General features: G+C 55.3%; 2 protein-coding genes across 5 annotated transcripts in view; one reads left to right on the forward strand and one right to left on the reverse strand.

Moving 5' to 3' along the window:
- Positions 1–15,325, forward strand: part of TTC5 (tetratricopeptide repeat domain 5) — a 15,680-nt gene extending 355 nt beyond the window's left edge. The window contains 9 exon segments of the mRNA XM_074931038.1: positions 1,884–1,930; positions 1,932–2,096; positions 3,706–3,853; positions 4,825–4,916; positions 6,071–6,127; positions 7,428–7,574; positions 10,127–10,314; positions 14,332–14,476; positions 15,117–15,325. Coding sequence (XP_074787139.1) covers positions 1,884–1,930; positions 1,932–2,096; positions 3,706–3,853; positions 4,825–4,916; positions 6,071–6,127; positions 7,428–7,574; positions 10,127–10,314; positions 14,332–14,476; positions 15,117–15,320 — 1,193 coding nt within the window. The 3' untranslated portion in view covers positions 15,321–15,325.
- A 3,454-nt stretch (positions 15,326–18,779) lies between these two features.
- The window catches only part of HNRNPC (heterogeneous nuclear ribonucleoprotein C), a 31,553-nt gene continuing 26,425 nt past the window's right edge, over positions 18,780–23,907 (reverse strand). For 2 of the 4 annotated variants that reach the window (XM_074931060.1, XM_074931061.1), the window contains 3 exons: positions 23,048–23,205; positions 21,096–21,439; positions 18,783–19,136 (listed from right to left, as the gene is read on the reverse strand). In XM_074931060.1, coding sequence (XP_074787161.1) covers positions 19,053–19,136; positions 21,096–21,439; positions 23,048–23,205 — 586 coding nt within the window. In that variant the 3' untranslated portion in view covers positions 18,783–19,052. Of the gene's footprint in view, positions 19,137–21,095; positions 21,440–23,047; positions 23,206–23,907 lie in introns of all 4 variants that reach the window. The other 2 variants (XM_074931063.1, XM_074931062.1) reach the window with 2 other exon arrangements.

Genomic DNA, 23,907 nt, shown 5'->3' on the forward strand with positions numbered 1-23,907 from the left:
CCCCCAAATCCCCTTTTATTGCCCCAAATCCCCTTTTATTGCCCCCAATCCCCTTTTATTGCCCCCAATCCCCTTTTATTGCCCCCAATCCCCTTTTATTGCCCCCAATCCCCTTTTATTGCCCCCAATCCCCTTTTATTGCCCCAAATCCCCTTTTATTGCCCCAAATCCCCTTTTATTGCCCCAAATCCCCTTTTATTGCCCCAAATCCCTTTTTATTGCCCCCAAATCCCGTTTTATTGCCCCAAATCCCTTTTTATTGCCCCAAATCCCCTTTTATTGCCCCAAAATCCCCTTTTATTGCCCCAAATCCCCTTTTATTGCCCCAAAATCCCCTTTTATTGCCCCAAATCCCCTTTTATTGCCCCAAATCCCCTTTTATTGCCCCAAATCCCCTTTTATTGCCCCCAATCCCCTTTTATTGCCCCCAATCCCCTTTTATTGCCCCCAATCCCCTTTTATTGCCCCCAATCCCCCTTTTATTGCCCCCAATCCCCTTTTATTGCCCCCAATCCCCTTTTATTGCCCCCAATCCCCTTTTATTGCCCCCAATCCCCTTTTATTGCCCCCAATCCCCTTTTATTGCCCCCAAATCCCCTTTTATTGCCCCAAATCCCCTTTTATTGCCCCAAATCCCCTTTTATTGCCCCAAATCCCTTTTTATTGCCCCCAAATCCCCTTTTATTGCCCCAAATCCCCTTTTATTGCCCCAAAATCCCCTTTTATTGCCCCAAAATCCCCTTTTATTGCCCCAAATCCCCTTTTATTGCCCCAAATCCCCTTTTATTGCCCCAAACCCCCTTTTATTGCCCCAAACCCCCTTTTATTGCCCCAAACCCCCTTTTATTGCCCCAAACCCCCTTTTATTGCCCCAAACCCCCTTTTATTGCCCCCAATCCCCTTTTATTGCCCCCAATCCCCTTTTATTGCCCCCAATCCCCTTTTATTGCCCCCAATCCCCTTTTATTGCCCCCAATCCCCTTTTATTGCCCCCAATCCCCTTTTATTGCCCCCAATCCCCTTTTATTGCCCCCAATCCCCTTTTATTGCCCCCAATCCCCTTTTATTGCCCCCAATCCCCTTTTATTGCCCCCAATCCCCTTTTATTGCCCCCAATCCCCTTTTTATTGCCCCCAAATCCCTTTTATTGCCCCAAATCCCCTTTTATTGCCCCAAAATCCCCTTTTATTGCCCCAAATCCCCTTTTATTGCCCCAAATCCCCTTTTATTGCCCCCAATCCCCTTTTATTGCCCCCAATCCCCTTTTATTGCCCCAATCCCCTTTTATTGCCCCCAATCCCCTTTTATTGCCCCCAATCCCCTTTTATTGCCCCCAATCCCCTTTTATTGCCCCCAATCCCCTTTTATTGCCCCCAAATCCCCTTTTATTGCCCCCAATCCCCTTTTATTGCCCCCAATCCCCTTTATTGCCCCCAATCCCCTTTTATTGCCCCCAATCCCCTTTTATTGCCCCCAAATCCCCTTTTATTGCCCCCAAATCCCCTTTTATTGCCCCAAACCCCCTTTTATTGCCCCAAACCCCCTTTTATTGCCCCCACATCCCTTTTTATTGCCCCCACATCCTCCCTTTTTATTGCCCCCACATCCCTTTTTATTGCCCCCACATCCCTTTTTATTGCCCCCACACGCCCTTTAATTGCCCCCAAACGCCCTTTAATTGCCCCCAAACGCCCTTTAATTGCCCCAAATTGCTTTTCATCTACTAAAACCCCCTTTTTCTCCCCCGCAAACCCCCTTTTCTCCCCCCAAACCCCCTTTTCCTTCCTCCACTCCCCCCTTTCCCCCCCAAACCCTTTTTTCTCTCCCCCCAAACCCTTTTTTTTTTTTTTTTTGACCCCAAACCCCCCTTTTCTCCCCCTCAGTGTCCCCCCAGGGCCGGGGCCGGGCGCTGGTGCTGCGGGCGCGGGCGCCTGGGCGTCAGCCCCACGGGAGCTGCTCGGGCTGAGCAAGCCTTGAGCCGGGCTGTGAAGTTAGACCCGGGTTTAAGCCCGGCCTGGACCCGCCTCGGGGAGGCCCGGTGGAAGAGGGGGGACCTCCAGGGGGCCCGAGCCTGTTTCACCGGAGCCCTCGCTCACGTGAGTCGGATTTGGGGGGGATTAGGAGGGATTTGGGGGCATTTTGGGGGATTTGGGGGCATTTTGGGGGGATTAGGAGGGATTTGGGGGGGATTAGGCGGGATTTGGGGGGATTAGGCGGGATTTGGGGGGCATTTTGGGGGGATTAGGAGGGATTTTGGGGGGATTTGGGGGCATTTGGGGGGGGATTAGGCGGGATTTGGGGGGGATTAGGCGGGATTTGGGGGGGATTAGGAGGGATTTTGGGGGGATTAGGAGGGATTAGGAGGGATTTTGGGGGATTAGGAGGATTTGGGGTTATTTTGGGGGGATTTGGGGCATTTAGGGGGGATTTGGTCTCATTTAGGGGGGATTTGGGGCATTTTGGGGGATTTGGTCTGATTTTGGGGGGATTTGGGGCATTTTGGGGGGATTTGGGGCATTTTTGGGGGATTTGGGCTCATTTTTGGGGGATTTGGTCTCATTTTGGTGGGATTTGGTCTCATTTTTGGTGGATTTGGTCTCATTTTTGGTGGATTTGGTCTCATTTTTGGGGGATTTGGGCTCATTTTTGGGGGATTTGGGCTCATTTTTGGGGGATTTGGGCTCATTTTTGGGGGATTTGGGCTCATTTTTGGGGGATTTGGGCTCATTTTTGGTGGATTTGGGCTCATTTTTGGTGGATTTGGTCTCATTTTTGGGGGATTTGGTCTCATTTTTGGGGGATTTGGTCTCATTTTTGGTGGATTTGGTCACATTTTTGGTGGATTTGGTCACATTTTCGGGGGATTTGGTCACATTTTCGGGGGATTTGGGCTCATTTTGGGGGGATTTGGTCTCATTTTTGGTGGATTTGGTCTCATTTTTGGTGGATTTGGTCTCATTTTTGGTGGATTTGGTCACATTTTCGGGGGATTTGGGCTCATTTTGTGGGGATTTGGTCTCATTTTTGGTGGATTTGGTCTCATTTTTGGTGGATTTGGTCTCATTTTTGGGGGATTTGGGCTCATTTTTGGTGGATTTGGTCTCATTTTTGGTGGATTTGGGCTCATTTTTGGTGGATTGGTTCACATTTTCGGGGGATTTGGTCACATTTTCGGGGGATTTGGTCACATTTTCGGGGGATTTGGGCTCATTTTTGGGGGATTTGGGCTCATTTTTGGGGGATTTGGGCTCATTTTTGGGGGATTTGGGCTCATTTTTGGGGATTTGGGCTCATTTTTGGGGGATTTGGGCTCATTTTTGGTGCATTTGGGCTCATTTTTGGGGGATTTGGGCTCATTTTTGGTGCATTTGGGCTCATTTTTGGGGGATTTGGTCTCATTTTTGGTGGATTTGGTCTCATTTTTGGGGGATTTGGGCTCATTTTTGGGGGATTTGGTCTCATTTTTGGGGGATTTGGGCTCATTTTTGGGTGATTTGGTCTCATTTTTGGGGGATTTGGGGTGTTACGGGGCGTTAGGAGCAACGCTGCGAGGTTTCGGGGGGGAGGTCTGGGGAGTTTTTTTTTTTTTGGGGGGGTGTTAATGCTGATTTGGGGGGCGTTACGGAAGACTTGGGGGGGGGGGGGAGGCATTAGGGGAGATTTTTCGGGGGGGTTCTGGCTACGATTTGGGGGTCCCCTGCGCAGGGGGAGGACGCCGAGGCCCGTCGGCTCCTCTCGATGGTTCTACGGGCTGGGGGGGACCCCGGGGGGGTCCCCGGGGGGGCCCTTCGCGAGAGCCTGGCCCAGGCCGAAGCCGCCGTCCGCTGCGCCCCCCGCGACGGCCGCTCCTGGTGTGAGTTTGGGGGGCTGGGGGGGGGGTTTTGGGGTGTCCGAGGGGGTTTTGGGGGGGAATTAGGGGGGTTTTGGGGGGCTGGGGGGGGGTTTTGGGGTGTCCGAGGGGGTTTTTGGGGGGAATTATGGGTTTTGGGGGGGGTCTGAGGGGGGTTTTGGGGGTCTGGGGGGGTTTTGGGGGGGGAATTAGCGATTTTGGGGGGTCTAAGGGGGGATTTGGGGGATTTTGGGGGGGAATTAGGGGTTTGGGGGAGATTTGGGGGGGTTTAAGGGGGATTTTGGAGGTTTGGGGGGGTTTTGGGGTGTCTAAGGGGGATTTGGGGTGTCCAAGGGGGGGTTTGGGGGGAATTAAGGGGGTTTGGGGGGGTCTAAGGGGGGTTTTGGGGCGCTGGGGGGGGGGATTTGGGGTGTCCAAGGGGGGTTTGGGGGGGAATTAGTGATTTTGGGGGGTCTAAGGGGGGTTTTGGGGGGGAATTAGGGGTTTTGGGGGGGTCTAAGGGGGGATTTGGGGTGTCCGAGGGGGTTTTGGGGGGGAATTAGGGGTTTTGGGGTGTCTAAGGGGGTTTTGGGGTGTCCAAGGGGGGTTTGGGGGGGAATTAGTGATTTTGGGGGGTCTAAGGGGGGTTTTGGGGGGAAATTAGGGGGGTTTTGGGGGGGTCTGAGGGGGGATTTGGGCAATTTTGGGGGGGAATTAGTGATTTTGGGGGGTCTAAGGGGGATTTGGGGGGGCTGGGGGGGGATTTGGGGTGTCCAGGGGGGGTTTTGGGGGGCAATTAGTGATTTTGGGGGGGTCTGAGGGAGGTTCTGGGGGGGCGGGGGGGCTTTGGGGGTCCAAGGGGAAGATTTGGGGGGGTGGGGGGATTTTCAAGGTTTTTGGGGGGGTTTGGGTGTTTTTGGGGGGCTGGGAGGGGTGTTGGGGGGCTGAGGGGGGGTTTGGGGGTTCAGGGGTGACCCCCCCCCCCCCCCCCCCAGACGTGCTGGGTAACGCCTACGTGTCGCTGTTCTTCGGGGGGGGGCAGAGCCCCGAGGCCGCTCGCAGGGCGCTGGGGGCCTACGCGCAGGCGGTGGGTGCCGGGGGGAGATGTGGGGCTGGGGGGGGTCACTTGTGGGGCAGAGGGGGGGCTGGAGGGGGGTGCTGTGGGGCTGGGGGGCGGAGATGTGGGGCTGGAGGGCGGAGATGTGGGGCTGGAGGGGGGAGATGTGGGGTTGGGGGGGTCACTTGTGGGGCGGGGGAGGGATAGGGGGGTCACTTGTGGGGCAGAGGGGGGGCTGGAGGGGTCGGTGTGGGGCTGGGGGGGGAGATGTGGGGCTGGGGGGGTCACTTGTGGGGCAGAGGGGGGGCTGGAGGGGTCGGTGTGGGGCTGGGGGGGAGATGTGGGGCTGGTGTGGGGCTGGGGGGGTCACTTGTGGGGCGGGGGAGGGATAGGGGGGTCACTTGTGGGGCAGAGAGGGGACTGGGGGGGTCGCTTGTGGGGCAGAGGGGGGGCTGGGGGGGTGCTGTGGGGCTGGAGGGCGGAGATGTGGGGCTGGAGGGGGGAGATGTGGGGCTGGGGGGGTCACTTGGGCGGGGGGGGATGGGGGGTCACTTGTGGGGCAGAGGGGGGGCTGGAGGGGTCGGTGTGGGGCTGGGGGGGAGATGTGGGGCTGGGGGGGTCACTTGTGGGGCGGGGGGGGATAGGGGGGGTCACTTGTGGGGCAGAGGGGGGGCTGGAGGGGTGGGTGTGGGGCTGGGGGGGCAGATGTGGGGCTGGGGGGGTCACTTGTGGGGCAGAGGGGGGGCTGGGGGGGTCGGTGTGGGGCAGAGGGGGGGCTGAGGGGGTGCTGTGGGGCTGGAGGGCGGAGATGTGGGGCTGGAGGGGGGAGATGTGGGGCTGGGGGGGTCACTTGTGGGGCGGGGGGGGATGGGGGGGTCACTTGTGGGGCAGAGTGGGGGCTGGAGGGGTCAGTGTGGGGCTGGGGGGGAGATGTGGGGCTGGGGGCGTCACTTGTGGGGCAGAGGGGGGGCTGGGGGGGTCGGTGTGGGGCTGGGGGGGAGATGTGGGGCTGGTGTGGGGCTGGGGGGTCACTTATGGGGCAGAGGGGGGGCTGGGGGGGGTGCTGTGGGGCAGAGGGGGGCTGGTGCGTGGTTAAAAGGGGGAGATGTGGGGCGGGGCTGGGGGGCGGGGAGGCGGGGCTACAGGCTGAGCCAATCCCCTTCCTCCGCCCCGCCCCTCCCCAGGAGCGAGTGGACCCGGAAGCCGCCAATAACCCCGACCTGCACCTGAACCGCGCCACCGTGAGCCAATGGGGGGCGGGCAGGGGCGGGGCTTCGTCCGGGAGCCAATGGGGCGGGTGGGGCCTTCCTGGGGGGTGGAGCCACCTCCCAAACCTTCCTCTAGGGGCCTTTTATGGCGACTGGGGGGCGTGGCCACCTCCCAACACCCCTATAGGAACATTTGTATGAATTGGGGGGCGTGGCCAGCACTGGGGGGGGCGTGGCCACACTGGGGGTGTTCCCGTGGGCGTGGCCACACCGCAAACCCGCCAATAGAGGCATTTTTTAGGAGCTGGTGGGCGTGGTCAGCCCTGGGGGGGGCGTGTGTGTGGGCGTGGTCATCTCCAACCCCCCCAATAGGTGCCTTTAATGAAGTGCATGGGCGTGGCCACGCAGAGGGGGCGTTTCCATGGGTGTGGCCACCTCCTAAACCCTCCTATAGCGTCGTTTCTATGACCTGGGGGGCGTGGCCATCACGGGGGGGGTGTGGCCACCTTCTAAACGCTCCTATAGGGTCGTTTCTATGACCTGGGGGGCGTGGCCATCACCCGGGGAGGGCGTGGCCACCCTCAAACCCTCCTATAGGTGCCTTATATTAAGTGCAGGGGCGTGGCCACACGAAGGGGGTGTTCCCGTGGGCGTGGCCACCTCCCAACCCCACCTATAAGGGTGTTGAAATAAGGGTGGGGGCGTGGCTAGCCCGGAGGGGGCGTTCCCGTGGGCGTGGCCAGCTCCAACCCCTCCTATAGGCTCATTTTAATAAGGTGGGAGCCTGACCTGCCCTTGGGGGCGTTCCTGTGGGCGTGGCCACAGCCCCAATCCTCCTATAGGAGCCTTCTATTAAGCCTGGGGGTGTGGCCACGCCGATGGGGCGTTCCCAGGGGCGTGGCCACATCCCAAATCCTCCTATAGGAGCTTCTTATTAAGCGTGGGGGTGTGGCCACGCCGATGGGGCGTTCCCAGGGGCGTGGCCACAGCCCAAGTCCTCCTATAGGGGCTTTTTATTAAGTCTGGGGGTGTGGCCACGCCGATGGGGCGTGGCCAACTCCCAAACACTCCTATGGGGTTGGTTTTATAACCTAGGGGGCGTGGCCAGCCCCGGGGGGGCGTTCCCGTGGGCGTGGCCAGCTCTAAACACTCCTCCAGTGTCGTTTTTCTCAGCGTGGGGGGGCGTGGCCAGCGCGGCTGTCAGTTCTGCCGGAGGGGGCGTGTCCGCGGGGGGGGGGGGGGGGGGGGGGGGCGGGCGGTGCGCGTGAGGGGCGGTGTCGCGGGCCAATGAGGCGCGTCCGCGCTCGGGGCTGAGCCAATGGGGCGCCGGCAGCTGCTGCAGTACGAGGAGCGGTTCGGGGCGGCGCTGGAGGGGCTGGGCCGGGCCGCGGCATTGGCCCCCGGGTGGGCGGAGCCTCGTCGGAGACACGCCCACCTGCTGGACTTCCTGACCCGGCTGTGCGCTCTGCTGGCCAATCGGGTGAGGGCAGGGGCGGGGCTGCAGGGCGAGGGGCGGGAAATTGGGGGAAAATGGCGGGAAATGGGGAAAATTTGGGGGAAATGGGGAGAGAAATTGGAGGGAAATTGGGGAAATTTGGGGGAAATTGGAGGGAAATTGGGGAGAATTTTGGGGAAAATGGGGAAAGTTGACGGAAATGAGAGGGAAAATGGGGAGAATTGGGGGAAATTTGGGAAAATTTGTGCAAAATTGGAGAAATGAGGGAAATTGGGGAAAATTTGGGGGAAATGGGGAAAATTTGGGGGAATGGGGAAAATTTGGGGGAAATTGGGGAGAATTGGGGGAAATTGGGAAAAATTGGGGGAAATGGGGAAAAATTGGGGGAAATGGGGAAAAATTGGGGGAAATGGGGAAAATTTGGGGGAAATGGGGAAAATTTGGGGGAAATTGGGGAGAATTGGGGGAAATTGGGAAAATTTGGGGGAAATGGGGAAAAATTGGGGGAAATTGAGGAGAATTGGGGGAAATTGGTGAATATTTGGTGGAGATTGAGGGAAATTGGAGGGAAATTGGGAAAAATTGGGGGAAATTGGAGGGAAATTGAGGAGAATTGGGGAAAATTTGGTGGAAATTGGGGAAAATTTGGGGGAAGTGGGGAAAGTTGAGGGAAATTGGGGAGAATTGGGGGAAATTGGAGGGAAATTGGGGAAAATTTCTGGGAAATGGGGAAAATTTGGGGGAAATGGGGAAAATTTGGGGGAAATGGGGAAAATTTGGGGGAAATGGAAAATTGAGGGAAATTGGGGAGAATTGGGGGAAATTGGGAAAAATTTGGGGGAAATGGGGAAAATTGAGGGAAATTGGGTGAAATTGAGGAGAATTGGGGGAAATTGGTGAATATTTGGGGAAGATTGGGGAAATTGGAGGGAAATTGGGGGAAATTGAGGAGAATTGGGGAAAATTTGGGGGAAATTGGGGAAAATTTGGAGGAAGTGGGGAAAGTTGAGGGAAATTGGGGAGAATTGGGGGAAATTGGGAAAAATTTGGGGGAAATGGGGAAAATTGGGGGAAATTGAGGAGAATTGGGGGAAATTGGTGAATATTTGGGGAAGATTGAGGGAAATTGGAGGGAAATTGGGGGAAATTGAGGAGAATTGGGGGAAATTGGGGGGAAATTGGGGAAAATTGGGGGAAATTGGGAAAAATTTGGGGGAAATGGGGAAAATTGAGGGAAATTGGGGGAAATTGAGGAGAATTGGGGGAAATTGGTGAATATTTGGGGAAGATTGGGGGAAATTGGAGGGAAATTGGGGGAAATTGAGAATTGGGGGAAATTGGGGGGAAATTGGGGAAAATTTCTGGGAAATGGGGAAAATTTGGGGGAAATCGGGAAAATTGAGGGAAATTGGGGAGAATTGGGGGAAATTGGGAAAAATTTGGGGGAAATGGGGAAAATTGGGGGAAATTGAGGAGAATTGGGGGAAATTGGTGAATATTTGGGGAAGATTGAGGGAAATTGGAGGGAAATTGGGAAAAATTGGGGGAAATTGGAGGGAAATTGAGGAGAATTGGGGAAAATTTGGGGGAAATTGGGGAAAATTTGGGGGAAGTGGGGAAAATTTGGGGGAAATTGGAGGGAAATTGGGGAGAATTGGGGGAAATTGGGAAAATTTGGGGGAAATGGGGAAAATTGAGGGAAATTGGGGGAAATTGAGGATAATTGGGGGAAATTGGTGAATATTTGGGGAAGATTGGGGGAAATTGGAGGGAAATTGGGGGAAATTGAGGAGAATTGGGGAAAATTTGGGGGAAATTGGGGAAAATTTGGAGGAAGTGGGGAAAGTTGAGGGAAATTGGGGAGAATTGGGGGAAATTGGGGGGAAATTGGGGAAAATTTCTGGGAAATGGGGAAAATTGGGGGAAATTGGGAAAATTGAGGGAAATTGGGGAGAATTGGGGGAAATTGGGAAAAATTTGGGGGAAATGGGGAAATTGGAAGGAAATTGGGGAGAATTGGGGGAAATTGGGGAAATTGGGGGTAAATTGGGGCAATTGGGGGTAAATTGGGGCAAAATGGGGGAATTGGGGGCAAAAGGGAAATCAGGAGGGAATTGGGGTAAAACGGGGAAATCGGGTGGAAATTGGGCCAAAATGGGGGGAAATTGGGAGGAAATTGTGGGAAAAAGGGGAAACTGGGGGCAGAATGGGGAAACTGGGGGGGATTTGGATAAAATTGGGGGAGTTTGGGATAAAATGGGAGTAAATTGGGGCAAAATGGGGGAATTTGGTGCAAAAGGGACGTTGGGAGGGAATTGGGGTAAAATGGGGAAATTGCGTGGAAATTGGGCCAAAATGGGGGGAAATTGGGAGGAAATTGTGGGAAAAAGAGGAAACTGGGGGCAAAACGGGGAAACTGGGGGGGGGAATTTGGGGCAAAACGGGTAAACTGGGGGGGAATTTGGGGCAAAACGGGGGAATTGTGGGGAAATCGGGGGCAAACTGTGGAAGAAGGGGGTAAATGGTGGGGAATTTGTGGCGGAAGCGTTGACGCTTTTCCCTCCCGGTGGCGCCAGGGGAAGGTGCGGGGGAAGCGCCGGCGGGGGCTGGAGGGGCCGGTGCCCCCCTCGCTGCTGGGGCCCTTGGGGGGCCCCGGGGGGCCCCGGCCCTGCCCCCTGCCCGCCCTGCGGCCCGGCCCCAACCCGCGGCGGGTGCTGCTCGGACGGGTGCTCTTCAGCCTCAGCCCCGAGGAGCGGGTGCCATAGTCAGTGACCCCCAACTCCCCCCCCAACCCCTTGGACCCTTTTTTTCCCGCCCTTTTCTGGTTTCCCGCCCTTTTTTTCCCGCCTTTTTGGTTTTCCCGCCCTTTTTTTGCCGCCTTTTTGGTTTTCCCGCCCTTTTTTTCCCGCCCTTTTTTTCCCGCCCTTTTTTGTTTTCCCGCCCTTTTTTTCCCGCCCTTTTCTGTTTTCCCGCCCTTTTTTTCCCACCTTTTCTGGTTTCCCGCCCTTTCGGTTTTCCTGCCTTTTTTTCCTGCCCTTTTCTGGTTTCCCGCCCTTTTTTTCCCGCCTTTTCGGTTTTCCCGCCCTTTTTTTCCCGCCCTTTTCTGGTTTCCCGCCCTTTTTTTCCCGCCCTTTTCGGTTTTCCCGCCCTTTTTTTCCCGCCCTTTTCGGTTTTCCCGCCCTTTTTTTCCCGCCCTTTCTGTTTTCCCGCCCTTTTTTCCCGCCCTTTTCTGGTTTCCCGCCCTTTTCGGTTTTCCCGCCCTTTTCGGTTTTCCCGCCCTTTCGGTTTTCCCGCCCTTTTTGTCCCGCCTTTTCTGGTTTCCCGCCCTTTCTGTTTTCCCGCCCTTTTTTTCCCACCTTTTCTGGTTTCCCGCCCTTTTTTTCCCGCCCTTTTCGGTTTTTCCCGCCCTTTTTTTCCCGCCTTTTCTGGTTTCCCGCCCTTTCGGTTTTTCCCGCCCTTTCGGTTTTTCCCGCCCTTTCGGTTTTTCCCGCCCTTTCGGTTTTTCCCGCCCTTTCGGTTTTTCCCGCCCTTTCGGTTTTTCCCGCCCTTTCGGTTTTTCCCGCCCTTTCGGTTTTTCCCGCCCTTTTTGTTTTCCCGCCCTTTTTGTTTTCCCGCCCTTTTTGTTTTCCCGCCCTTTTTGTTTTCCCGCCCTTTTTGTTTTCCCGCCCTTTTTGTTTTCCCGCCCTTTTTGTTTTCCCGCCCTTTTTGTTTTCCCGCCCTTTTTGTTTTCCCGCCCTTTTTGTTTTCCCGCCCTTTTTGTTTTCCCGCCCTTTTTGTTTTCCCGCCCTTTTTGTTTTCCCGCCCTTTTTGTTTTCCCGCCCTTTTTGTTTTCCCGCCCTTTTTGTTTTCCCGCCCTTTTTGTTTTCCCGCCCTTTTTGTTTTCCCGCCCTTTTTGTTTTCCCGCCCTTTTTGTTTTCCCGCCCTTTTTGTTTTCCCGCCCTTTTTGTTTTCCCGCCCTTTTTGTTTTCCCGCCCTTTCCCTTGTCCCGCCCTTTTTTGTCCCCGCCCTTTTTTGTCCCCGCCCTTTTTTGTCCCCGCCCTTTTTTGTCCCCGCCCTTTTTTGTCCCCGCCCTTTTTTGTCCCCGCCCTTTTTTGTCCCCGCCCTTTTTTGTCCCCGCCCTTTTTTGTCCCCGCCCTTTTTTGTCCCCGCCCTTTTTTGTCCCCGCCCTTTTTTGTCCCCGCCCTTTTTTGTCCCCGCCCTTTTTTGTCCCCGCCCTTTTTTGTCCCCGCCCTTTTTTGTCCCCGCCCTTTTTTGTCCCCGCCCTTTTTTGTCCCCGCCCTTTTTTGTCCCCGCCCTTTTTTGTCCCCGCCCTTTTTTGTCCCCGCCCTTTTTTGTCCCCGCCCTTTTTTGTCCCCGCCCTTTTTTGTCCCCGCCCTTTTTTGTCCCCGCCCCTTTTTGTTCCCGCCCCTTTTTGTTCCCGCCCCTTTTCCCCCATTTTGCCCTTTTTTCCCGCTTTTTTATTTTCCCGCTTTTTTATTTTCCCGCTTTTTTATTTTCCTTTTTTTTCCCGCCTTTCGCCCCCCCTTTTCCCGCCTTTTTTCCCCGTTTTCCCCCCGTTCTGTCGCTCCCTCCCCGTCCCCATTTTGTCACCCCCTTTCCCACGCCCGAATGTCCCCAAATTCCCCATTATTGTCCCCAAAGTCCCCTTATTGCCCCCAAATGTCCCTTTGTTGTCCCCAAATGTCACCAAAAGTCCCGTTATTGTCCCCAAAGTCCTGTTTCTGTCCCCAAATTCCCATTATTGTCCCTAAAGTCCTATTATTGTCCCCAAATGTCCCCAAATTCCTGTTATCGTCCCCAAATTCCCGTTATTGTCCCCAAAGCGGCCATTTTGGTCCCCAAATTCCCATTATTGTCCCCAAATGTCCCCAAAGTCCCGTTATTGTCCCCAAAGCGGCCATTTTTGTCCCCATATTCCCATTATTGACCCCAAAGTCCCATTACTGTCCCCAAATGACCCAAACACCCCGTTATTGTCCCCAAATGTCCCCAAAGTCCCGTTATTGTCCCCAAATGTCCCCAAATTCCCGTTATTGACCCAAAGTCCCGTTACTGTCCCCAAATGTCCCCGAAGTCCCGTTATTGTCCCCAAATGCCCGTTATTGTCCCCAAAGCGGCCATTTTTGTCCCCAGATTCCCATTATTGACCCCAAAGTCCCGTTATTGACCCCAAATGTCCCCAAAGTCCCGTTATTGTCCCCAAATGCCCGTTATTGTCCCCAAAGTGGCCATTTTTGTCCCCAAATTCCCATTATTGTCCCCAAATGTCCCCAAATTCCCGTTATTGACCCAAAGTCCCGTTACTGTCCCCAAATGTCCCCAAAGTCCCGTTATTGTCCCCAAATGCCCGTTATTGTCCCCAAAGCGGCCATTTTTGTCCCCAAATTGCCGTTATTGTCCCCAAATGTCCCCAAATTCCCGTTATTGTCCCCAAATGTCCCCAGAGTCCCGTTATTGTCCCCAGATGTCCCCAAATTCCCGCTATTGTCCCCAAATGTCCCCAAAGTCCCGTTGTTGACCCCAAATGTCCCCAAAGTCCCGTTATTGTCCCCAAATGCCCGTTATTGTCCCCAAAGCAGCCATTTTTGTCCCCAAATTGCCGTTATTGTCCCCAAATGTCCCCAAAGTCCCGTTATTGTCCCCAGATGTCCCCAAAATCCCGTTATTGTCCCCAAATGTCCCCAAATTCCTGCTATTGTCCCCAAATGTCCCCAAATTCCCGTTATTGTCCCCAAATGTCCCCAAAGTCCCGTTATTGTCCCCAAATGTCCCCAAATTCCCGCTATTGTCCCCAAATGTCCCCAAAGTCCCGTTATTGTCCCCAAATGTCCCCAAATTCCCATTATTGTCCCCAAATGTCCCCAGAGTCCCGTTATTGTCCCCAAATGTCCCCAAATTCCCGCTATTGTCCCCAAATGTCCCCAAAGTCCCGTTATTGTCCCCAAATGTCCCCAAATTCCCATTATTGTCCCCAAATGTCCCCAGAGTCCCGTTATTGTCCCCAAATGTCCCCAAATTCCCGTTATTGTCCCCAAATGTCCCCAGAGTCCCGTTATTGTCCCCAAATGTCCCCAAATTCCCATTATTGTCCCCAAATGTCCCCAGAGTCCCGTTATTGTCCCCAGATGTCCCCAAAATCCCGTTATTGTCCCCAAATGTCCCCAAATTCCCGTTATTGTCCCCAAATGTCCCCAAAGTCCCGTTATTGTCCCCAGATGTCCCCAAATTCCCGTTATTGTCCCCAAATGTCCCCAAAGTCCCGTTATTGTCCCCAAATGTCCCCAAATTCCCATTATTGTCCCCAAATGTCCCCAGAGTCCCGTTATTGTCCCCAGATGTCCCCAAATTCCCGCTATTGTCCCCAAATGTCCCCAAAGTCCCGTTGTTGACCCCAAATGTCCCCAAATTCCCGTTATTGTCCCCAAATGTCCCCAAATTCCCGTTATTGTCCTCAAATGTCCCCAAATTCCCGTTAATGTCCCCAAATTCCCGCTATTGTCCCCAAATGTCCCCAAATTCCCGTTATTGTCCCCAAATGTCCCCAAATTCCCGTTATTGTCCCCAAATGTCCCCAAATTCCCGCTATTGTCCCCAAATGTCCCCAAAGTCCCGTTATTGTCCCCAAATGTCCCCAAATTCCCGTTATTGACCCCAAATGTCCCCAAATTCCCGTTATTGACCCCAAAGTCGCGTTCCCGTCCCCAGGTGTCCCCCCAGTCCCGTTCCTGTCCCCAGGGCGGCCATGTTTGTCCCCCAGTTCCCGCTCTGTGTCCCCCCACAGCGCCGTGGGCCTGGCCGAGCCCTCGGGGGCCGTGGCCGCCGTCACCGTCTACAACGCGGCGCCGGGCTGGGGGGTGCTGGTGGGCGACGCCCTGGCCGTGCCCGACCCCCACCTCTGCCACCACCACCTCCAGCACCAGGGCAAGGTACTGGGCGCACTGGGAGGGCACTGGGAGGCACTGGGAGGGGATTGGGGGCACTGGGAGGGGATTGGGAAGGGATTGAGGGCACTGGGAGGGGATTAGGGGGGATGGTGGGGCACTGGGAGGGGACTGGGGGGTACTGGGAGGGGATTGGGAAGGGATTGGGGGCACTGGGAGGCACTGGGAGGGGATTGGGGGCACTGGGAGGGGATTGGGGGCACTGGGAGGGGACTGGGGGGTACTGGGAGGGGATTGGGAAGGGATTGGGGGCACTGGGAGGCACTGGGAGGGGATTGGGGGCACTGGGAGGGGATTGGGGGGTACTGGGAGTGACTGGGAGGAGATTGGGGGGCACTGGGAGGAGATTGGGGGGCACTGGGAGGGGATTAGGGGGGATGGTGGGGCACTGGGAGGGGACTGGGGGGTACTGGGAGGGGATTGGGAAGGGATTGGGAAGGGATTGGGGGCACTGGGAGGCACTGGGAGGGGATTGGGGGGTACTGGGAGCAACTGGGAGGAGATTGGGGGGGATTTGGGGGCGCTGGGAGGGACTGGAGGGAACTGGGAGGGGATTGGGGGGGACTGGGGATTCCATACTGGTCCGTACTGGTCCATACTGGTCGCTCCCCCCCCCCCGCCGCAGACCTTCTCCTTCAGCACCATCCGCGTCCTCTCTCCGCTCTCATTGGTCATCAACGGGCGCCGCCCCCCGGGCCCCGCCCTGGCCCCCGCCCGCCTGGCGCTGCTCAACCAACCGACGGCGGCCCCGCCCACCGCCCCGCCCACCGCCCCGCCCAGTCCCGCCCCCGGGGACACCAATAAAGGCCCCTCCGGGGGGTCCCTTTAACCACCGAGGCCCCGCCCCCGCCGCCGAGGAGCTGCGGCTGATTGGTCGAAGCGTGTTGAAAGGGGCGGGGCTACGGGGGGGGCGGTGGGAGTCATGTTGAGGTTAATGGTTGCTATGGACGCCATCTTGGGAAGGTCGGGTTGCTACGGCCGCCATTTTGAAACGCTCCGTGGACGCCATTTTGAAGCTTTTATGGTTGCCATGGCCGCCATCTTGGGAAGGGCGGGTTGCTATGGGCGCCATGTTGTGACCGCGGTTGCCACGGGCGCCATCTTGGGAAAGTCGGGTTGCTATGGCCGCCATATTGCCTCTATGGTTGCCATGGCTGCCATCTTGTGTGGATCTATGGTTGCCATGGGCGCCATTTTGGGTGGATTTATGGTTGCTATGGCCGCCATCTTGCCTCTGGGGTTGCTATGGGCGCCATGTTGGGAAAGTCGGGTTGCTATGGCCGCCATCTTGCCTCTATGGTTGCCATGGCCGCCACATTGGAAGGACCTGGTTGCTATGGGCGCCATTTTGGGAAGGGCGGGTTGCTAGGGGAGCCATTTTGGGTGGATCTATGGTTGCTATGGGCGCCATTTTGCCTCCATGGTTGCCATGGCCGCCATCTTGCGTGGATCTACGGTTGCCATGGCCGCCATTTTAGGTAGCGCTGCGGTTGCTACGGCCGCCATATTGGGAAGGTCTGCGGTTGCTATGGCCGCCATTTTAGGTAGCTCTGCGGTTGCTACGGCCGCCATATTGGGAAGGTCGGCGCTCCGCCCGGCCGCAGCCATTTCGCGCCCGGAGCTCCCTGTGGCGGCCGCCATCTTGTCAGGCGCTTGCGTGGCCGCCGCCATCTTGACAAAGTCCGCTCCGCCCCCCTCGGCCGCCATCTTGAGCCGCTCCGCTCCCCCTTCCTCCTCCTCCTCCTCCTCCAAGATGGCCGCCAGCTCCTCCAGCTCCCAGGGAGGCCCCGGCGCCAAGATGGCGGCCAGGAAGTGGCGGGAAATGACGCTTTCCGCCTGCAGGGGGCGGGGTTAAGGGGGTTAAAATGGCGCCCGAGCCCCTCCCTGTGCCCCTCCCCGCTATGGGGCTGAGCCCCACCTGCTGCAGCACTTGGGGGTCGCTCGGCAGCTCCGGGGGGGTCCCGGCCCCTTCCTCCTCCTCCTCCTCCTCCAAGATGGCCGCCAGGTCCCGCCAAAACTCGGGAGAGACGGGGCGGGGCCCCCGGGAGGGGCGGAACAGTCGGCGGCGGCCGCGGGGCATTGTGGGCAATAGGCGCAAAGGGTTGTGGGGTATGGGGAGGGGCCTCAGGCTCAAGGGTCGATGGGAAGGGGCGGGGTTGGGGGCGGAGCTGCGCTGTGGGGCAGGGGAGGGGAGCTGTGGGGCAGGAGCTGCGCTCTGGGGCTGGGTGTGGGGCAGGAGAGATTCTATGGGGCAATCGGTGGGGCAGGAGCTGCCCTATAGGGTCGGTTATGGGGCAGAGGCTGTGCTATGGGGCAGGAGAGGGGCTCTATGGGGCGATCTGTGGGGCAGGAGCTGCCATATAGGGCCGGTTATGGAGCGGAGGCTGCACTATGGGGCAGGAGAGGGGCTCTATGGGGCGATCTGTGGGGCAGGAGCTGCCCTATAGGGCCGGTTATGGGGCACAGGATGCGCTATGGGGCAGGAGAGGGGCTCTGTGGGGCAGGAGCTGCCCTATAGGGCCGGTTATGGGGCAGGAGCTGCGCTATGGGGCAGGAGAGGGGCTCTATGGGGTGATCTGTGGGGCAGGAGCTGCCCTATAGGGCCGGTTATGGGGCAGGAGCTGCGCTATGGGGCTGGGTGTGGGGCAGGAGAGATTCCGTAGGAAAATCTATGGGGCAGGAGAGGCTCTGTGGGGCAGAAGCAGCTCCCAGAGGCTGCACATGCGGTCACTTATGGGGCAGGAGCTGCGCTATGGGGCTGGTTATGGGGCAGGAGAGATTCTATGGGGGAATCTGTGGGGCAGCAGCTGCGCTATGGGGCAGCAAAGCTTCTCTAGGACAATCTATGGGGCAGGAGAGGCTCTAGGGGGGGATCTATGGGGCAGCTTATGGGGCAGGAGTGCTGCTCTAGGGCAATCTATGGGGCAGGAGAGACTCTATAGTGAATCTATGGGGCAGGAGCTGCTCTAGGACAATCTATGGGGCAGAAGAGACCCTATGGGGGGGGATCTATGGGGCAGAAGCAACTCCCAGAGGCTGCCTATGGGGTCACTTATGGGGCAGGAGACATTCTATGGGGCAATCTGTGGGGCAGGAGCAGCCCTATAGGGCCGGTTATGGGGCGGAGGCTGCACTATGGGGCAGGAGAGGGGCTCTATGGGGTGATCTGTGGGGCAGGAGCTGCCCTATAGGGCCGGTTATGGGGCAGGAGCTGCGCTATGGGGCTGGGTGTGGGGCAGGAGAGATTCTATGGGGCAATCTGTGGGGTAGGAGCTGCCCTATAGGGCCGGTTATGGGGCAGATGCTGTGCTATGGGGCAGGAGACGAGCTCTGTGGGGACTCTGTACGGCAGGAGCTGCGCTATGGGGCAGCAAAGCTGCTCTAGGACAATCTATGGGGCAGGAGAGGCTCTAGGGGGGGATCTATGGGGCAGCTTATGGGGCGGGAGAGCTGCTCTAGGGCAATCTATGGGGCAGGAGAGAACCTATATGAAAATCTATGGGGAAGAGCCACCTTACAGGGCCGGTTATGGGGCAGGAACTGCGCTATGGGGCAAGAGAGAATCCATAGGACAATCTATGGGGCAGGAGAGACCCTATGGGGGGGGGATATATGGGGCAGAAGTGACTCCCAGAGGCTGCCTATGGGGTCACTTATGGGGCAGGAGCGGCGATATGGGGCAGGAGACACCCTATAGACCCAGTTATGGGGCAGGAACTGCGCTATGGGGCAAGAGAGAATCCACAGGACAATCTATGGGGCAGGAGAGACTCTACAGTGAATCTATGGGGCAGGAGCTGCTCTAGGACAATCTATGGGGCAGAAGAGACCCTATGGGGGGGGGATATATGGGGCAGAAGTGACTCCCAGAGGCTGCCTATGGGGTCACTTATGGGGCAGGAGCGGCGATATGGGGCAGGAGACACCCTATAGACCCAGTTATGGGGCAGGAACTGCGCTATGGGGCAAGAGAGAATCCACAGGACAATCTATGGGGCAGGAGAGACTCTACAGTGAATCTATGGGGCAGGAGCTGCTCTAGGACAATCTATGGGGCAGAAGAGACCCTATGGGGAGGAATCTATGGGGCAGGAAAGACCCCGTAGGAAAATCTATGGGGCAGGAGCAGCCCTGTAGGGCCGGTTATGAGGCAGAGGCTGCGCTATGGGGCTGGGTGTGGGGCAGGAGAGGCTGTATGGGGAATCTATGGGGCAGGGCGGCGCTATGGGGCAGCCGTGGGTCCCGCCCCCTCCCTGCCCCACTCCTCCGTTACAAACCATCGTCCTTTAATCGCTCGTTCCCGAGGTATCAAAATTAATTGGGGGGTGGGGGGAGGGGCGAGGGAGGGGTGGGGGAGGGGCGAAGGGGGGGTTGGGGGGAGGGGCGAAGGGGGCGGAGCCGAACGATCTGGGAGGGGGGAGGGGAAGGGGTATGGGGGTGGGGGTTGGGGGGGGGGAGGGGCCACGACACCACGACCACGGGTGGGGGGTGGGGAGAGGGAGGGTGGGGGGGGGAGGGGGGAGGGGAAATGTGGGGGGAGGGGCGGGGTTGGGGGAGGGGCTTAGGAATCGTCTTCCCCATTGGCGCTGTCCCGGTCGTCCTCCCCCTCCTCCGCCTCCTTCTCGTCGCCTTTGATGGACTCGAGCTGTGGGGCGGGGGGGGAAAAAAAAAAAAAAAAAAATCTATGGGGCTGCCCCATAGATTCCGTGGGGCGGACCCATAGATTCTGTGGGGCGGACCCATTAGGGTTCAGGAAGGGAAGGGGGGTGTGGCGGGGTCAAGGTGGTTTTGGAGAGGGTGTGGGGCTGCCCCATAGATTCTGTGGGGCGGACCCATAGATTCTGTGGGGCTGCCCAATAGATTCTGTGAGAAGGAGTAGCCATGGGTGTGGGGTGGGGTCAAGGGGACCTTGGAGGGGATTTGGGGCTGCCCCATAGATTCTGTGGGGCAGACCCATAGATTCCATGGGGCAGACCCATAGATTCCGTGGGGGGGGAGTGGCTATGTGTGTGGGGTGTGGTCAAGGGGACCTTGGAGGGGATTTGAGGCTGCCCCATAGATTCCGTGGGGCTGCCCCACACATTCCGTGGGGCTGCCCCACACCTTTGATTCCTCCAACGTTGCAATTTTTCTGCCCCGGTTCCACCGTTTTTGATCAAAAGATCCCAATAAATGATGTCAGTTTGCCCTAGAGATACCATGGGGCTGCCCCACACAATCTATGGGGCAGCCCCACTGATTCTATGGGGCAGCCCCACACATTTTCCCCCTTTTTCTCCCCATTTCCTCCCCCAATTCCACCATTTTCACCAAAATAACCCTAAAAATGACACAAATTTTTCCCTCTAGCCCCCCTGTCTCCACCCCACACAATCTATGGGGCAGCCCCACTGATTCTATGGGGCAACCCCACACATTTTCCCCCTTTTTCTCCCCATTTCCTCCCCCACTTCCACCATTTCCACCAAAATAACTCGACAAATGATGAAAACTTCCCCTCCAGCCCCTCCCCGACTCCACCCCACACAATCTATGGGGCAGCCCCACACATTTTCTCCCCTTTTCTCCCAATTTTCTCCCCGAGTTGTACCATTTTCACCAAAATAACCCTAAAACTGACGCAAATTTTTCCCTCTAGACCCCCTGTCTCCACCCCACACAATCTATGGGGCAGCCCCACTGATTCTATGGGGCAGCCCCACACATTTTCCCCCTTTTTCTCCCCCAATTCCACCATTTTCACCAAAACAACCCTAAAAACGATGACGTTTTTTTCCTCTAGCCCCCCTGGTTCCACCCCACACAATCTATGGGGCAGCCCCACACAATCTATGGGGCAGCCCCACACCTTTCCCCCTTTTTCTCCCCATTTCCTCCCCCAATTCCACCATTTTCACCAAAATAACCCTAAAAATGACACAAATTTTTCCCTCTAGCCCCCCTGTCTCCACCCCACACAATCTATGGGGCAGCCCCACTGATTCTATGGGGCAACCCCACACATTTTCCCCCTTTTTCTCCCCATTTCCTCCCCCAATTACCCCATTTTCACCAAAACAACCCTAAAAACGATGAAATTTTTTTCCTCTAGTCCCTCTGTCTCCACCCCACACAATCTATGGGGCAGCCCCACTGATTCTATGGGGCAACCCCACACATTTTCCCCCTTTTTCTCCCCATTTCCTCCCCCACTTCCACCATTTCCACCAAAATAACTCGACAAATGATGAAAACTTCCCCTCCAGCCCCTCCCCGACTCCACCCCACACAATCTATGGGGCAGCCCCACACATTTTCTCCCCTTTTCTCCCAATTTTCTCCCCGAGTTGTACCATTTTCACCAAAATTACCCTAAAACTGACACAAATTTTTCCCTCTAGACCCCCTGTCTCCACCCCACACAATCTATGGGGCAGCCCCACTGATTCTATGGGGCAGCCCCACACATTTTCCCCCTTTTTCTCCCCCAATTCCACCATTTTCACCAAAACAACCCTAAAAACGATGACATTTTTGTCCTCTAGCCCCCCTGGTTCCACCCCACACAACCTATGGGGCAGCCCCACACAATCTATGGGGCAGCCCCACACATTTTCCATCTCACCTGATCGTCTCCCCTCTCCTCAGCCTCCTCGTCATCCAGCAGGTCGCCTTCCTCAGCCGAATCGTCCCCCCCAGCCTCTGCTTTCGTCCCTCCTCCTCCTTCCTCCTTCTTGGCCGAGCTGCCCCCCTGCTCCTCCTCGGCCTTCTCGCTCTTCTGCTCTGAAAAAATTAAAATAAAACGGTGACGAAACGACCCCAAAATCGCTCCGATTTGACCCAAAATTAGGGGAGCGGGGCCCTTACTCTGCTCCCTCTCGATGCGCTCCAGGCTCTCCAGCAGCGCGTCCACCTTCTGCTTGATCTGGCTCAGCTCCTTCTTGATGCTCTGCAGGTCGTCGCCTTTCACTGCCGTCCCGCCCCACAAGTCCCCCCCCGGCCCCCCCCCCAAAAAAATAAATAAATAAATAAATAAATAAAAAAATATTAAAAAAAATAAAAAAAAAATTTAAAAAAATTTAAAAAAATTTTAAAAAAAATTTTAAAAAATTAAAAAAAATTAAAAGAAATTTAAAAAAAATTTAAAAAAATATAAAAAAAAATTTAAAAAATTAGAAAAAATAAAAAAAATTTAAAAAAATTTAAAAAAAATTTTTAAAAATTTAAAAAAAATTTAAAAAAATTTAAAAAAAAATTTAAAAAAATTAAAAAATTTAAAAAAAATTTAAAAAAATATATATAAAAAAAAATTAAAAAAATTAAAAAAAAATTAAAAAAAATTAAAAAAAATTAATAAAAATACAAAAAAAAAAAATTTAAAAAATAAAAAAAATAATAAAATTTAAAAAAAATTTAAAAAAATTAAAATAAAATTAAAAAAATTTAAAAAAAATTAAAAAAATAAAAAAAAATTAAAAAAAATTTAAAAAATTTTTTTTTTAAAAAATAAAAAAAATTAAAAAAGAAAATTAAAAAGTAAAATTAAAAAAAATTAAAAAAGAAAATTTAAAAAAAATTAAAAAAAAATTTAAAAAAAAAAAAAATTAAAAAAAAAAATAAAAAAATTAAAAAATAAATTTAAAAAAAAAATTTAAAAAAAAGTTTGGAAAAGGAAACCCGGAGAGAAATGAAAAAAAAAAAAAAAAAAAAAAAAAAAAGAAGAAATTAAATAGATAAAAGGGGTTTGGGGAAGGATGGGGGGGGCTGTGGGGTACTTGTGGGGCAGGAGAGGGGCTGTGGGGCTGGTTATGGGGCAGGAGAGGTGCTATAAGACCGGCTATGGGGGATCTATGGGGCAGGAGTGGGGCTATGGGGCACTTGTGGGGCAGGGGACGGGCTCTAGGGCTGGCTCTGGGGTATCTATGGGGCAGGAGAGGGGCTGTGGGGTATCTATGGGGCAGGAGAGGGCCTCTAGGGCTGGTTATCGGGCAGGAGAGGTGCTATAGGACTGGCTATGGGGGATCTATGGGGCAGGAGAGGGGCTGTGGGGCACATATGGGGCAGGAGAGGGGCTCTCAGGCTGGTTATGGGGCAGGAGAGGTGCTATAGGACCGGCTATGGGGTATCTGTGGGGCAGGAGAGCGGCTGTGGGTTACTTGTGGGGCAGGAGAGGTGCTATAGGACCGGCTATGGGGGATCTATGGGGCAGGAGTGGGGCTGTGGGGTATCTACGGGGCAGGAATGAAGTTGTGGGGCACTTGTGGGGCAGGAGCAGGGCTCTGGAGCATCTATAGGGCAAAAGAGGGCCTTTGGGGCACTTGTGGGTTATCTATGGGGCAAGCCAGGGGCTACGGGGCCAGTTGTGTGGCACTTATGGGGCAGGCCAAGGGCTCTACCCCCAGCTATGGGGGCACCTATGGGGCAAGGCAGAAGCTCTGGCCTATCACCGGGGCAAGAGGCCGCCCAAACCCCGCCCCCTTTCCCCCTCCCTCCCTCCAAGCCCGGGTCGTTCTGCCAATGGGGTCGACCGGGAGCGCGCCAAGCCCCGCCCACAGGCGTCCGGCCAATCAGACTCACACTTGCCCGACTTGGAGGAGGAGCCTCTCTGCCCGCTCTTGGAGTTGAAGCCGCTCTTGCCCCGACGCGACGTGTTGCCCGACACCCGCTGGCGCTTGGAGGGGACGACGGCCCGGGCGATGGGGGGAGGGGGCACGCGGGCGGGGTAACTGTACATCCTGCGGGGGGAGGGGCGGGGTGGGGCGGGGACACGCCCCCGCCCGCCTCGGGGTGAAAAAACGGGAATTTGGGGGGACACCCCCCCCGCCGCCCGCCCGCCTCGGGGATCGTGAACGTTCGACCCGAGGCCCCCCGACGCTCCCGCCCAAACGGGAGCGTGAGGGACGGACCCGAAATCCCCGCTTTTCCGCCCGAAACGGGACGGTTTTTTTTTTACGCGGGACAGACGGGTTTTTGTTTCCCCGAAAACCCGAAACGAGGATTTTCCAGAAAAAAAAAAACAACAAAAAACGGCGTTTTCTTGGCCAACAAAAAGAGGATTTTGGCACCAAAATGGCCGCCGGTGACGCAAAGTTGACGTTTCTGAAAGTGAACCCAACCAAAGTTGACCAATCTTGGACTTTTTGCCTCAAAATAGTTATTTTTGTCAAGAAAAATTACTTTCCTACCTTCACTACAGCAGCCCAACTCGACTTTTTACCAAAAAATCAAAAAATTGGCGTTTTCTTGGCCCAAAAGTCAAGAATTTGGCACAAAATTTGCCGTTCTGACAAAAAATTGATATTTTTGAAAGTTAATCCAACCAAAGTTGACCAATCTTGGACTTTTTGCCTCAAAATAGTTATTTTTGTCAAGAAAAATTACTTTCCTACCTTCACTACAGCAGCCCAACTCGACTTTTTACCAAAAAACCCAAAATA

Source organism: Athene noctua, chromosome 38 (genome assembly GCF_965140245.1).
Source record: "Athene noctua chromosome 38, bAthNoc1.hap1.1, whole genome shotgun sequence".
NCBI classification, from domain to species: Eukaryota; Metazoa; Chordata; class Aves; order Strigiformes; family Strigidae; genus Athene; species Athene noctua.